The sequence below is a fragment of the Polyodon spathula genome, chromosome 4 (genome assembly GCF_017654505.1).
Source record: "Polyodon spathula isolate WHYD16114869_AA chromosome 4, ASM1765450v1, whole genome shotgun sequence".
Lineage (NCBI taxonomy): Eukaryota > Metazoa > Chordata > Actinopteri > Acipenseriformes > Polyodontidae > Polyodon > Polyodon spathula.
The window spans coordinates 84257751-84272040 of record NC_054537.1 but is presented as its reverse complement, the minus strand read 5'-3'; the positions used below and the strand labels follow the sequence as shown (position 1 = coordinate 84272040).

At 36.7% G+C, this 14290-nt stretch overlaps 1 protein-coding gene across 1 annotated transcript; it reads left to right on the top strand.

Annotated features, from left to right (window-relative positions):
* Positions 1 to 4482: 4482 nt before the first annotated feature.
* On the top strand, positions 4483 to 14007 carry LOC121313879 (oxidative stress-induced growth inhibitor 2-like). Its single transcript, XM_041246660.1, has 6 exons — positions 4483 to 4773; positions 7213 to 7352; positions 7661 to 7797; positions 9101 to 9292; positions 9734 to 9825; positions 12212 to 14007. Exons 2-6 carry the CDS (start codon positions 7286 to 7288, stop codon positions 13257 to 13259), a joined length of 1536 nt encoding a protein of 511 aa, XP_041102594.1. The 5' UTR covers positions 4483 to 4773; positions 7213 to 7285; the 3' UTR covers positions 13260 to 14007.
* The last annotated feature ends 283 nt before the right edge of the window (positions 14008 to 14290 follow it).

Below are 14290 nucleotides of genomic sequence, written 5' to 3'. Positions count from 1 at the left end.
ATAAGAATTAATTAAATGATTATGTATTTGTATTATTATTATGTATTTATTTTTTGCAGCCATTTATTTGCTATTTATTTTCTGTTTCTCGATATTCAATCGCCAGTAATAATCAATACTCTCCCAAGCGAAGCATCATCTCGTTTCTCCTATTCATCCAATAGCTAATCATTATAGATCTGATGGGAAGCTGCTGGTCAGTGTGACTGTGCGCACTGCAATTCCGCCATAGGAATAATCTCAGCAAAGGTGTAGCTAATTTACACATCAATTACTTTCAGTTTGTTTCTTAAATTATCTTAGAAATTGTTGAAAAGTCATTTTCTCCTGCCGTCAGTCAAATGTTTGACCATAGAGATAGAATGATTAGATTGGACACGCTCGTGGAAACTCCAAGCCGCAGCAACAGAGTAGCGGAGATAGAGAAGAGGTGTTTAGACTTTGTTGTTTAAACTTTGAGTTGTTCAGGGAATACATAAAATCACACATATGCTGTGAAAATATTGATTTGCAAAACTGGCTTGTTTTTTGATCGTTAAATAAAAACCCAGAATTCAGGGTGTTAATATATAGAGGCCAGACAGCTAATATAGTCATATTAATAAATAAAATAAATACCTACTGTACATATATACATCTGATTATTTCAACGCTACCCTCGTGATTTTTAATGGGCATGAAAACCAATAGTAATTTGAAATGAAGTATATAGACCATAGCTATAGGTTTTATATTTATGATAACTACTAATACAGCGTTTTTTTCTTAAAAAAAGACGTTATATTACCTTATAATAATAATACTAATAAATTAATTTGACTGACGCTTTTATCCAAAGCGGCTAACTAGGGATTAACCTTGACACCTTTAGTCCCACAACTTGTTTTCTGATGAAAGAACATAACATTAAAATCCACAAGTCGAGTATTTGTCCTGATGTAAAATTTCACGTTAGGGAGGAACTTTACATAAACTATAACAAACATATACAGGTTAAATGAGGTATCGCGCAGATTAATAATAAAAAAAGCAAAAGCCGACAAACATTAAACATAACATTGATAAAACATACATTATAATTTTAATAAGAAGTGTCTTTACGCTATAGGGAGGAAATACATTAGCCGTCCCATTGGTAATCCTCATTAAAATCTTCCTTCTCCTCCTCATTATCATCATCATCCTCATCTTAGGCTGTGTTTTACCTACCACTTCACATTGGGCGACCTTGTCAGCTGAGCTTAATAATAAGTGACATAACTTTTAAATGTTCCCATCTGTTACAAATAGAGATTTTATGTAAGGAAATAGAGAAAGAAATGTAATCATGTATCATTTTAAATTATAGTAGATTTTAATAGAAATGTAATAATGTAATAGTAAGAGACATAGGAAATGGAACATATTATTATTTAGCTATTTGGTAGATGCATTAAGTACAAAGTATATATATATATATATATATATATATATATATATATATATATATATATATATATATCACACACACACACAGTGCCTATAAAAAGTCTACACCCCCTCAGAGTTTCATGCATTTAAATGAGGATTTTTTCCACTTATCTACACACCATACTCCAAACAGTGTTTACTGAGAAAAAAAATTATATATTAAATATACAAAACTCACAGTTGGATAAGTCTCCACCCCCCTGAGTTAATACTTGGTGGAAGCACATTTGGCAGCAATTACAGCTGTGAGTCTGTTGGGATAGGTCTCTACCAACTTTGCACACCTAGATTTGACAATATTTGACCATTCTTCTTTACAAAACTGTTCAAGCTCTGTCAAGTTACTCGGCGAGCATTGATGGACAGCACTCTTCAAGTCCTACCACAAATTTTCGATTGGATTTAGGTCAGGGCTCTGACTGGGCCACTCAAGGACATTTACCTTTTTGTTCCTTAGCCACTCCAGTGTAGCTTTGGCTGTGTACTTTGGGTCGTTGCCATGCTGAATAGTGAGCTTCCGTCCCGGTTTCAGCTTTCTTGCAGAGGGCAGGTTTTCCTCAAGGACTTCTGTGTACTTTGCTCCATTCATTTTCCCATCTATCCTGACAAGTACCCCAGTCCCTGCCAATGAGAAACATCCCAATAACATGATGCTGCCACCACCATGCTTCACAGTAGGGATGGTGTTCTTTGTGATGCGCTGTGTTGGGTTTGAGCCAAACATAACGCTTTGCATTTAGGCCAAAAAGTTAAATTTTAGTTATGTCAGACCACAAAACTTTCTGTCACATGGCTACAGAATCTCCTGAGTGTTTTTTGGCATACTTCAATCAGTATTCAAGGCGGGCTTTCTTGAGTAATGGGTTCCTTCTTGCCACCCTACCATTCAGGCCAGATTTGTGGAGTGCTTGGGATATTGTTGTCACATGCACACTTTGATGTCAAGGAAATTCATGGTTAAATTCATTTTAATATAAGCATTTCACAGATGTTGTCTGTGTAAGATACTGTGGGGGTTGGGTTGTTAACACCGATTCCAGAATAGTACAGATATACTACAGAGGTTGTAGATAAAGCACAGGACACAAACTGTTACCAAAATGCTATCTGATTGTAAGGGGTCATAAAACTTACCAAGGCAAGCTATAGCTACAATGTAGTTGTATCATTATTGTGTTAAAAGTTAGTTAAAATGCTTTAAAAATCAATTTTAATTACATAACTTGTGGACACAAGTTTAATAGTTATTTTAAGTAAGTTTCCCGATAAATCTCAAAAATTGAGTATTTAGTAAATACATTAAGTACAGTATTTCAAACTGATTTTATTAGAAAAACACACTTGAAAAACGAGACCATACCTGAAGATGCGTCGTGACTTTGAAACACTACGGATACCCTAGATAAGATCTAAAAGCACGTCAAAATGACGTCATGTCCTAGCTAATCCTTCTCTATAGGTGCGTTTACGGAGATCATTCTTAGAAGATCATTGGCTAAACTGGTCACATTCTGCACAGGATCTGCGCAGAATGAACTCCGGGAACGCACACTGTGGCTTCGACCCTCCACTAAGTGGGTTCCTATAAGGCCCGCGTAGTGAGTAACGCATTGGTTAATGGGATAGCACGATTGAACCATGGGATTGATTGTCCTATGATTTTTACTATCTTTGGCTTATATAGGGAAAACGTTTTGTAAAAATAAAAACTCCCTCTTCCCCTAAATTAACAATAACATACTGCCGAGCAAGTTTAAAAAACAAACAAACAAATAAAACGCATGCTTTACTATATAACAGCAATTTCATACAAAAACATGGTCGTTAAAGTTCTCAACATCACAACCTTATTTCCATTCATTCAAAAATGTTCGAAATGGGCTTTTAATTTCCAGGCAGGGGTACATTAATTTCCTTGGCAGGGGTACATTAACTTTCAGTAGATAATAAACCAGGAAATAAAAAAGTACCAGCATAAGTGCATTTTCATCTGGACAGTTATCCTTGCGCGAACTAATGTTCAAGTTTTAAACCACAAAACTTGTTTCTATCTTTTTTCTTAGCAGCTACACATTTTTCTCAAAACAATAGACACTCCAGGGTGAGCGGTATTGGTAAATATCGGACCTTCTAGGCGTCGGGCCTCATTACACACTTGGGCGCTCCAATACAACCCGCCCTGTCGGGTCTTGGTGCACTCATTAACAACTGCAACAGAGCGCGACCCCTGCTTGAGCTGTCAAACAAAGGATTCCACAATTCCACTACAAGCAACACAGAACTTTTTAACCTTGGCAGGAATAAAATACTCACCACAGATTATAAAATGACCACAAATGTATTCTTATAGTTAAAAAAAAAAAAAAAAAGTCTCAATCCTAAATATGTGATATGAAACTTTTGGCCATGTGGAGACCCGAGGGTCTGAAGAAGTTTAATGCTGCCATCTAATGGACATTAGTGAGATTGTTCCTATTCTCATTCATTGCCATTTAGTCAAAAACAGTTTAACCATTTTATTGTGCTTGAAGGCATGAACACACACATATCGGCAACAATGGACAAGAACAAGGCGAACTGGCGGGGTTTGATGGAGGGACTCGCTTGGCAGGTGCTTCCACGCCCCAGACTTCTATTATTAAAGGAAGAACGGTATAACTAGTGGATATTTCTCTAGATAACAGAATTTGCAACAGATCACGCTGACGTTTTCCTGAACGACTTAAAAGGCTTTCAGTTATTTTTTGTTTAAACGCTTATGTGTGTTAAACTCAATCATAACCCCGGGATGTGATAGTTCAGCTTTTTACAACAGGATTTAGACAAATGTGCAGAATCAAATTAATAGCGAGAATTCGAAGTCTCCAAGATCGGTAAAAAAAACAAATTAGCTGTCAAATACTGATGCACTGATGTCTGCAGTACCGCAACAGAGCTCTGTGAATCTGTGCTCATGCTTGTTGCCTGCTGGTGAAACGCCAACTGCATTTAAAGTACCCTATCCCAGTTTTAATTGTTCTATATTCGTAAATAAGAACATTCGGGGCCCAGTCCTTCTTTGATGCGCTTGGATCGCTGAACCCCTGTCTCTGTTCAACATTGTATGTAGGTGAAGAATTTGTAAGTCACTGTGCTGCACACCGCGGTAACAACAATCTCTTCTAAGATGAGCTGTCATCTCATGACTTCTAATACTAGGTCCACCCACTAATGACTATGCCTATTTATACAGCTTAGAATTTGTAATGAGAGGCTTAGTTTGAGAGGATACCTGGATTTTGCAAGGAAATAAATACTAACAAGGTAAGTGGATAAGACTGAGAGCATCAATTTTATTTTGTTACTCGACTGGAAATCATAGCAGAGGGTGACCGTGAACGTGACCTAAATTGAATCGTGTAGAAATGGTGACTAATGTCGGCAATCGATTTTTTAAAATGATAATTGAATCACAGTCACACGTTTATTTTAAAATATTTAAGTGATACATTTTGTTTTGCCTGTTTCTGTGTTTCTTTTAAATGCAGTTGGACGACAAATTAGCACTGGAGTATTTTTGAATTATTATTATTATTATTATTATTATTATTATTATTATTATTATTATTATTATTAGTTTGTGCGTACTAGTTTGCTGTACTAAAAAACAAATCCAAATAATTTCAATACTTTATTGCATAAAATAATTTTAAAAACTTGCATGCAAAAGAGCCTGGGAGGTGTTGAAATTAAGATGAACCCAATTAATAAATGACTAGGTTCATCTGGCATTTATTTATTTATTATTTATTTATTGTTTACTCTTGTTGACATTGCTTATAGTTACCATATAAGGATTGTTTTGACGAGTTTGCAGACCCACCTTACTGATTAACAACTAGACTTTTCTTACCCCCAACAAACTTCATTCACAGCATAGACACTACAGAACAGCGACAGAAAGGTAAAGGCACCACCATGTGTTTTCCTAATATTGCACATTTAAGACAATGTCCCAAAATAGGAGGTTCTAAAATCAATTACATGTTAAATAGTGAAAAACACTATACAAATTGAAACTGATCTTGAAGGGTTTAAATGTTCATTGTAATTTTTGACTGTATTATTGGTTGGAGTTAGATTATTCCAGTTATGATTTTTTTTGTCCAGTTTCTAGAAACTGATGTACTGCATATATCACATGCACATAGTTTTATTAAATAACACATTATTCTCATTTAAATCTGGGGATGATCATTTTACAGATGACTATCGATAATGCAGTCCCAAGCATTTTTACACGTATAGTAGCCGCCCCCTTTGAATGGAACAGGGTAAACTGGGCAAAGAAGAACACTTGTCATTGGGTTTGTGCAAACTTCCACCGTACAGCAAAAATAAAAAAAATAAACAAATACCACTGGAAGGATTATTCAGCAAAGCAGTTTGTGAGCACAGGGATTTGTTTCTGTCATGGCACAATGAGACAAATCATGAGTTTAAAAGATTTGAGCCTTGATAGATCCGCCTTTGTTAAAGAGTGACGCCTCAGTTAAGGACAATGCTTTAGTGGTCATGGACAGTGGACCAAGTAATTCAATCACTGCCACAGGTCAGCAACTATTGAAAACAACACCAGGGACCAGGGAAGTGTTTTAGTGTAATGAGTGTTTAGCTAGTTTAGTAATATAAAGTCAGGTTTATCTGTTCCAGAAATGGAGCCTGGCTCTTTCGGTATAATGGAGTGCTCAGACCAGAGGGTTGGTTTGTATACAATACAACTGTTGCATCAGAGGGAACTGGCAGCGAACCAGTAACCCTAAACTTTCCAAGCGAGCGATTTAATCACTGCACAAAAGTGTTATGCTGTCCTGAGGAGCCGTTATAAGCAGACATGTTATATTTTGTCATCTTAGCTGTAGAGGTCATGTACACAGCTACCCTCAAATCAGACCCATGGCACACTATGGTATGATCATAATCTACCGTGTAACATGGGACATGGGTAAAAGCGAAGTTTGCTTCTGGACAGGTTTGTTAAAGTGTGTGGGGGCCGGTGGGTATTTAATGAACTCTCTCCGCTAGCTGACTGGGTTAAGTTATATAAAGTCAAGTCTGTCTGCTCCACAAATAAAGACCCACTTTTCAGACATTTCAGCATACCAGTATCTCAGCATCAGCACTACTACCTCGATCTGGAATTTAAAAAAATGCTTTCATGTAACAGTTTCTCTGGCATCTTTATTAGAAAGCGATTTTCATTTGTCAATTGTCAATTTGTCAACTGTGTTAGGGGCAGTACCTCCACATATCTAAGGACCACTTTGTTACATTTTTGCTCTCACACAATTTTACAGATACATACACTGGGGAAATATGATACTGTACATTTCTTACACTTTCTTACTAAATACCTTAATGTTCCTGAGTATATAATGGTCTCATCATTTGATACATACAACAGTGCAGTGATACCCAAATATTATCTATTTACTACCAATACAGAATGATTGCGTGGAACTTTTGTTCTTAATTTTTTATCCCAAAAAATGTGTTTTTGAAATGGTGACTGAATGTCACCAGGCGCTCCAAACATTACCTTTATCTGGGCCTGATTTGTGGGATTTTAGGATTTTGACTTTTTACAGAAATACATAAATCCATCTCAACTACTGCAGAAGAGTGGTTGTGTCATTTTACCGGTTAAGGATTAAAGAGATAAACAATATATCGCTAACTGAGCTTGTATTCTTGTGCACACAGTGTCTAAGTCCAAAGACAGAGAAGCACAGGAGCTTCTTGGATCAGTAGTTCAGTTCCAGCTCTGGCTGCCGCAATGCCTCTCCTGGAAGAAAACTCTCTACCCAGGGACCTTCCCCTGACTCTGCCCGTTGTCATTATTGGTGAGTGTGGAGGTGTTGTTGTTTCATCTGAAATATAAACAGGCTCCCTGGGGCTTGCATTTGTGTTTTACAACATCAAGTATTACTTTACCTGCACACTGTGACCTCATGCCTCTGAGCCTGTAGTTATTAATAACAGCTGCTAACATGCTTGCCAGACGAGACTCGCAACCTGTAAACAGTACAGCATCTCCATTTCTTTCATTTTATTGTTTCTAGGAACTCCTCTAAAGTCTATTTAAGGTGCGTCAGGTAAAACAACATAAGCTGATGCATACAATTAACATACATATTTTCTTCTTCTCAAGGCAATGGTCCATCAGGAATAGGCTTGTCTTACTTGCTCTCTGGGTACCGGCCCTATTTAGCTGCAGAAGCTGTGCATCCAAACCCTATTCTCTTGAGTAAACTTGAAGAAGCTAAACATCTTTCTATCATTGATCAGGTAAGATATAAATATATTTATAACAAAAAATAAAATTACAGTAAAACTTTACGTTCTACCTTTCACTATAACATAATAATGAATAACAACAACTAACTGCTTCACTTACCGGTAAGTAGACTGCATGGCAATGGCAATATATATATATATTTCAGAACAAATAATTAATAACTATGTGGTAAGGTTATCATAAATGTAAACATGGTTCCCTTTACCATCAATTACCCCTAGAGTTGTTGTCTGTATTGGACACATTAAAGTTTTCAGTTTTTACTGAATAAAAAAAAAAATACTATTTTAACAATACTGGAAAAGAAAGTTTGCTTAACTGGCTGGGTGTTTACGACAAGATTTTCTTCTCATGCACAGTATGTACCATACATGTAAGGAAGCTATTCATGTGGCTGGGTAGTACCCTGCCTCCCCCTCTCATGAAAGTACTTGCTTCACTGGGATGTCCAGAGCCAACGAAAATAATAGATATAAATAAAATGACACAATACACATCACTATGCTGGTATACTGACAACAGCCTCTAATCCTGTCACAGTAAAGGTCAAAAGGGTATATTCAGAAAGAAACTGCAAAGAAACATGACAATATGAGAATAATGACTCAAACAGTATCACAGCACGAAATACAAAATACACTGTCTTCAGTGACAACTCCTGTAGTGATACAAAGGACAGAGGGCTCAACTGGCAACCTGCTCCTGGCAAGCCTGAAATAGAAAAATCAAATGAGTGAAATTATTCCAGAATAGGGATCAATACTAACCAATGCAGCCAATATTGTTTATGCTGTTTATTGTGATGACCATCCTCAATTCAACACTTCCATTTCCAACCCACCCTATCCATTACCTCTGTTCAACAGAATTTCAAGCGCTCAGACTGTTTCTTAATTTTTGAAATAGATTTAGAATACAACCTGCTGGTTTCAATACCCCCAGAAAGCACCAGTGTTGAAAGCCTGCCAATCAGGGCCTGTGAAAACAGCTGTATGTAATGTTTCATTTGTTAAAACATTTTGTTGAATTTAACGTTATACACCAACTCACCTGTACAAGTATTTATTAATGAATTCACTATTACAACAAACATATCTTTAAGGGATGGACAGATAGAGTGATACAGACCAGAGGGATGATCAAAACCATTATCTGGCGAGTCAGCCAGCACTCCCCCAGTTTTTAGGCAGTGGTATTTAAAAAATCAAATTTGATTAAATCAATCAACAAATCTTTTAACATCTCTGCTATGTATATATAAAGTTGATCTCCTAACAAGCAGTGCTGATTCAGGATTTAGAATACCTCAGTGAAGGCTTGGAGGGCCGGTCGTCCAATCCCGTGGCTGTACTCTTTGACACACTCCTGCACCCAAACGCTGACTTCGGATATGAGTATCCGTCAGTCCTGCAGTGGAGACTGGAGAAACAGCAGCACATCCCTCACCTGGTGCTGGGGAAACGTACTCCCGGAGGAGCCTGGCACGTGAGTGCTCTGACTTGGTGTTCAATGAATAGTGATTAGAGAATGTCCCAGACTGGGGGTATGAAGTCTTTATAGTTTTCGGGCTGGCTGCTTTGCAATGCATTATTGTGAAGTTACATGCTGCCCATGTTATTCTCAATAAATAGTATCAGTAAACAATCAATATTTTTTCCTTATTAGAACTAGACACAACCTTGTTTTAAGTAGACAGAAAAACTAAAACCTTTTCATAGAACTGCACTGAAGCAACCAGCATGTAGGCCCTAGTGTAGTTCCAGCCCTAAAACTGAAACTTTTGAAGCAATGTCCACAATTTCTCACTGCGAACAGAGAAATGGAAATCATAAAACAAGACTTTTGATTTTAATCCAACCCCATTAGTTGGTGAAAATCATCAGAATTGCATTTGTTACAGCTGTAATGTAACAACTCCTTTGGCAGGCAATGGAAGGTTCCATGTTGACCATTAGTCTGGGTATCTGGATGGAGCTCCCTGGCTTCAACTACAGAGACCTGACACAAGGAAAACGAAGGTACAGCAGCTGTTACACAGTTACAACCCTTCATGAGCTTTTAACTTTTTGACTGTAATGGACTGTAGTGTTGGTGGTGCCTGCTGTGCCACGGTACAAATTGCATTTCTTTTTTAGTCTTTATTAAAATCACTGTTAAAGTATGTTACATGCATATAATATCAAACTAGAATTGTTAAAATCTATGAGAAAACACTACTGTGATAAAATACACATTTTGGATTTCAGAAACAGTAGCTGAAGAAGAGTTTTTCACACCGCACCTGTGCATGTTCTGATCTTGAGTTTCAGAAACAGTGAGTTTCGTACATTTGCACAGTTATCAGTCTGATGCGATCTGCTAAAAATACATCCCCAGATGTAGCATTGCGTTTCCATCTGCATTTACATTTTAAACCTGCCTTAACTCAAACTGTTGTGAGATTTCAACTTTAAACTGGACATCAAAACGAGAGCCCATGTGACCACAAAACAGCAGTGTATTTTTAAAGACATGGAATTTTTTTTTTTTTTTAGCTTTTTCTAAATCGAGCCCTCACTGTCACAAAACAGAGTGAAATGAAGAGACCTCTCAACAAAGGCATTATAAAGGTCAAAGGCAGCAAGGTTCTTAAAAAAGATTATATGTTGAGCAAATTCAAATGACTTAGTTGTAACTGTTTCAGCAATTCACAGATACAATACACAGTTTATTATTTGAAACAGAATTGCAATGTCAAGTAGGTTACGGGTCTGTTAAAAGTTGATGATTTTACTTACCCACTCACATTTTATACCACCGTAGGTTTTATGAATACCACATATAAGAATGTCAATGTCTCTCTCTCTCTATATATATATATACATTCATTCAACAGAGACTTGAACTAATAGAAAAACATGAAACATGTATGTAAGTTGGCTATACCAACTGTATAACCTTTTTGCCTGCAGGTCGAAAACCAAAATCAAAATTACATATTTTGTCATGAAGCCATTCTCTTCGAGCAATAGAAAAAATAGATCCGATTGATAAAAAAAAAAAAAAAAGCATATCAATAATTAAACTTCACACAAACACACACAATGTGTAGGAACAAATATGTTAGTTGCATACTCCACAAAGAAACAGTGTAACAGGGATGGTTTTACTGTGAGTTTAAGAAGACACACCTGAGCTTGTTACCCATACACGGGCTAACCAAGCTCACATTAAAACCTGGAATGGGGGAAACTGCTATGCAATAGAAGTCTTATATCAATCCATGATGTAAGCAAGTTTTATATTATGTTCATAACTAATTTAATGTCACATGTCTTTCAATACCACGTGTAGGCTGCATCTAAGGCCCTGTCCACACTACATAACCGATCTCGAGAGCTGTACTCGAAACTGTTTTAATTAATCCAGCTCAAAGCGTCCACACTGAAGTACCGTTTCATGTTTAGTCAGGCTTAATGCGTCCACACACTATAAAAATAGTTTGTTACTGTTCCTAGCAGCGCAATGAACTGGAAATTAATACGACAGTATCCCATCATGCACTGTATTTTATTTTAAATGTGTTATGCCCCATATTAACAGGGGTCCATGTTGCTAAAAAGAAATAAAACAAGTATTTGGGGAAAAAGTAATGTGAACACACACACAAAAGTAGGGCTTGTGGTTTTCAGGTTTTATTTTTAATCAGATGACGCCCCTTAAACAAATTTAGCTGATTCTGTTTCACAATTACACTCAGAAAAAAGAGGTTAATTGCAAAACAATCATTTTTTCCTTCATATCTCACCTGAGCTTAATTCTGTTTCCCTTCATTTTATTTCAAACAACGCTGACAAATGACGTGAATTATTCATTTTTAACTCGCATTTAATTTTTGCAGTCATCCAATTTATTGTTGTGCTTTTGTTATTTTCCCCACTAGTTTAACAGAGATGTCACAATTTTATTTTTAAGTATACAAATGAATACATATTGCAGAGGGTACACTGACAGCAAGTCCTTCAGGCTCATGTTCTGAGTATTTAGTCAAACATATCAGAAAGCATTTGGGGATATTGGAGGATACACAAAAGCTCCCCTGAGGTGGTCTTGAGGCCAGCTCTCAAGTACTGTATTAAATGCTGTGTAGTCTAGACAGTAACCGTATTTAGCACTTTTAAGCAGGTTTAAAGGCAACTAATACGGTTTAAAGGCATAATATGGACAGGGCCTAAATCATCGCTGCACTCTATTAATGCAGATAGCAAGTAATATATTTTGCCAGACATGGAGACTTAAAAATCATTGCCTTATTTGTTTATTAGCAAATCAACACTCTTTGTAAAACCAGTGGAATTTTGGTAGGAAACATGATAAATACGTGTATTTATTTAAAGGCTAATCCTTGTTTGTTTCATTTTGTAGAAATGTAAACAATGACAGAGCAACTCCTGAGGAAATCTCATCTTACTACAAGAACTACATCAAGCTGATGGGTCTCCAGAAGAACTTTGTGAACAACACCTATGTCACGTCTATCCTGAAACCTCATCGAGGTCAGGAGGAAGAAATTGATAACGAAGGGAGAGAAGCAGTCGAGTCCAAACCGCAACTGGCAGAGAAAGAGAATGGCCCAACAGAGTTCGCTCAGGCTGTCTGGGAAGTGAGAGGCTATCAGAGAGTTCAAGATGGTTCACACGTGCCTTTCTGCTTTTGTGCTGAGAATGTGGTCCTTGCAACAGGGGCATCCGATTCTCCTGCCAGGCTGGATGTCGAAGGGGAAGACTTACCTTTTGTAACCCACTGCATCACTGACTTGGGAGCTGCCATTAGCAAAAGAAGCCTAAGCCAGTCTTCTGATCCACTGTTGATTGTTGGGGCAGGACTCAGTGCAGCAGATGCAGTATTATGTGCCTACAAAAATAACATCTCTGTCCTTCATGTCTTTAGAAAACGGGTGGATGACCCCAGCTTGATCTTCAAGCAGCTTCCAAAGATGCTCTATCCAGAGTACCACAAGGTCTACCACATGATGTGCACGCAGTCTCCTGCTGCCACTTCCATCTTATATCCAGACTACAGCAGTTTCCCTGAACACTGTGTGGTCTCATTTCAACCTGACATGAAGTGTGTCCTTCAAAGTGCCAGTAGTTTTCAGGTTTTCAAGATCTCCATGGCCTTGGTGCTGATCGGCACCCATCCCAACCTGTTTTTCATGAAAGATCAAGGGAAATACCTGGGCCTCGACCCCAACAAGGCAATCTCTTGTAAACATAATCCCTTAGACATTCATCCTTACACATTTGAATGCACAAAAGAGGCAAATCTTTTCTCTATGGGCCCACTGATTGGAGATAATTTTGTACGCTTTCTTAAAGGAGGTGCACTGGGCATCACAAGTTGTTTGGTAAAAAGGCTTAAGAAGAAGGGGAAGTTGACTGCAGATGGGAGAGGTGGGGGTGGAATAGCCTAAGGGCTATTGCACTCTTGCCTATTCAAGAGGCATACTTGATCGTAGTCAACTGCAGTAACATAATGTTCTTGCACTCAGCTACACAAGCTATACTGTATTTTTTACAAGACTTACATTTTTTAGTAATTGTTCACCGACTTAAAATAATGGGGACAAATATGCACTAAAACAGGTTCTTCATCTTCAGCTGTTATTTAAAAAATTACATAAAAAGTTCCATTTTCAAATACATTTATTTGATCAGACCAAAGGGTTATAGGAACCAAACCATAATGTAATTTCTACAGTATATTAATTAAAAATGTATATTTGTTTAACATGTTACTGAACAGCTTAGTATCTAAATTGTAACAAAAAACAACTGAAAAGATAGGGTGCCAAACATGAACTATTTGGGGGGGGGGACTGATTTGCATGCTTAACAAAAGTCTATCAAACATGACTAGTGTCATTACAACATAAAACCAATATGTCATGATGGTGTTTTGATATCTTAACACTTGAAAAGTGCTCCAATGTATTTTGTATGTTTCACTTTACTCATTCAAAATGGACAGTTGTAGTGCTTCAAATAATTACTAAATCAAAACCTATTGAAAAAAAATGTATATTTATAAACAAGAAATATCATATTAACATGGATTTCTTAAATGGGGAATACATCCCATATTTATATTTGAACTACACATACTGCAATTTGAAAAATAATATATCTGTTTATTGTCTGCAATAGTTAATTGTAAGCTGAAATAGGTACAATACACAATAGAGACTTCAACTTATTATTATTATTATTATTATTATTATTATTATTATTATTATTATTATTATTGTTATGTAGACTTATTTATTTGTATTTGTAAAATAACATAATTAAGTTTAATATACATGTACAATGTCTATTTTCATACATTCATAGCATTTTGGTTGATTTAGTGTGAAAAGTAGTTTGTTCCAACATTATTTTAAGGAAAAAAAATCTACAAACAAACAGAGGTCTTACTTGTAGGAGTGTGTCGTTGTCCATGTGA

Bases quoted from the DNA above. Each gene is read 5' to 3' on its own strand.
- LOC121313879 (XM_041246660.1), top strand. From the start codon at position 7,286: ATGCCTCTCCTGGAAGAAAACTCTCTACCCAGGGACCTTCCCCTGACT. The intron at 7,353-7,660 runs GTGAGTGTGGAG...CTTCTTCTCAAG, and splicing joins TCTGCCCGTTGTCATTATTG to GCAATGGTCCATCAGGAATA. The intron at 9,293-9,733 runs GTGAGTGCTCTG...CTCCTTTGGCAG, and splicing joins CTCCCGGAGGAGCCTGGCAC to GCAATGGAAGGTTCCATGTT.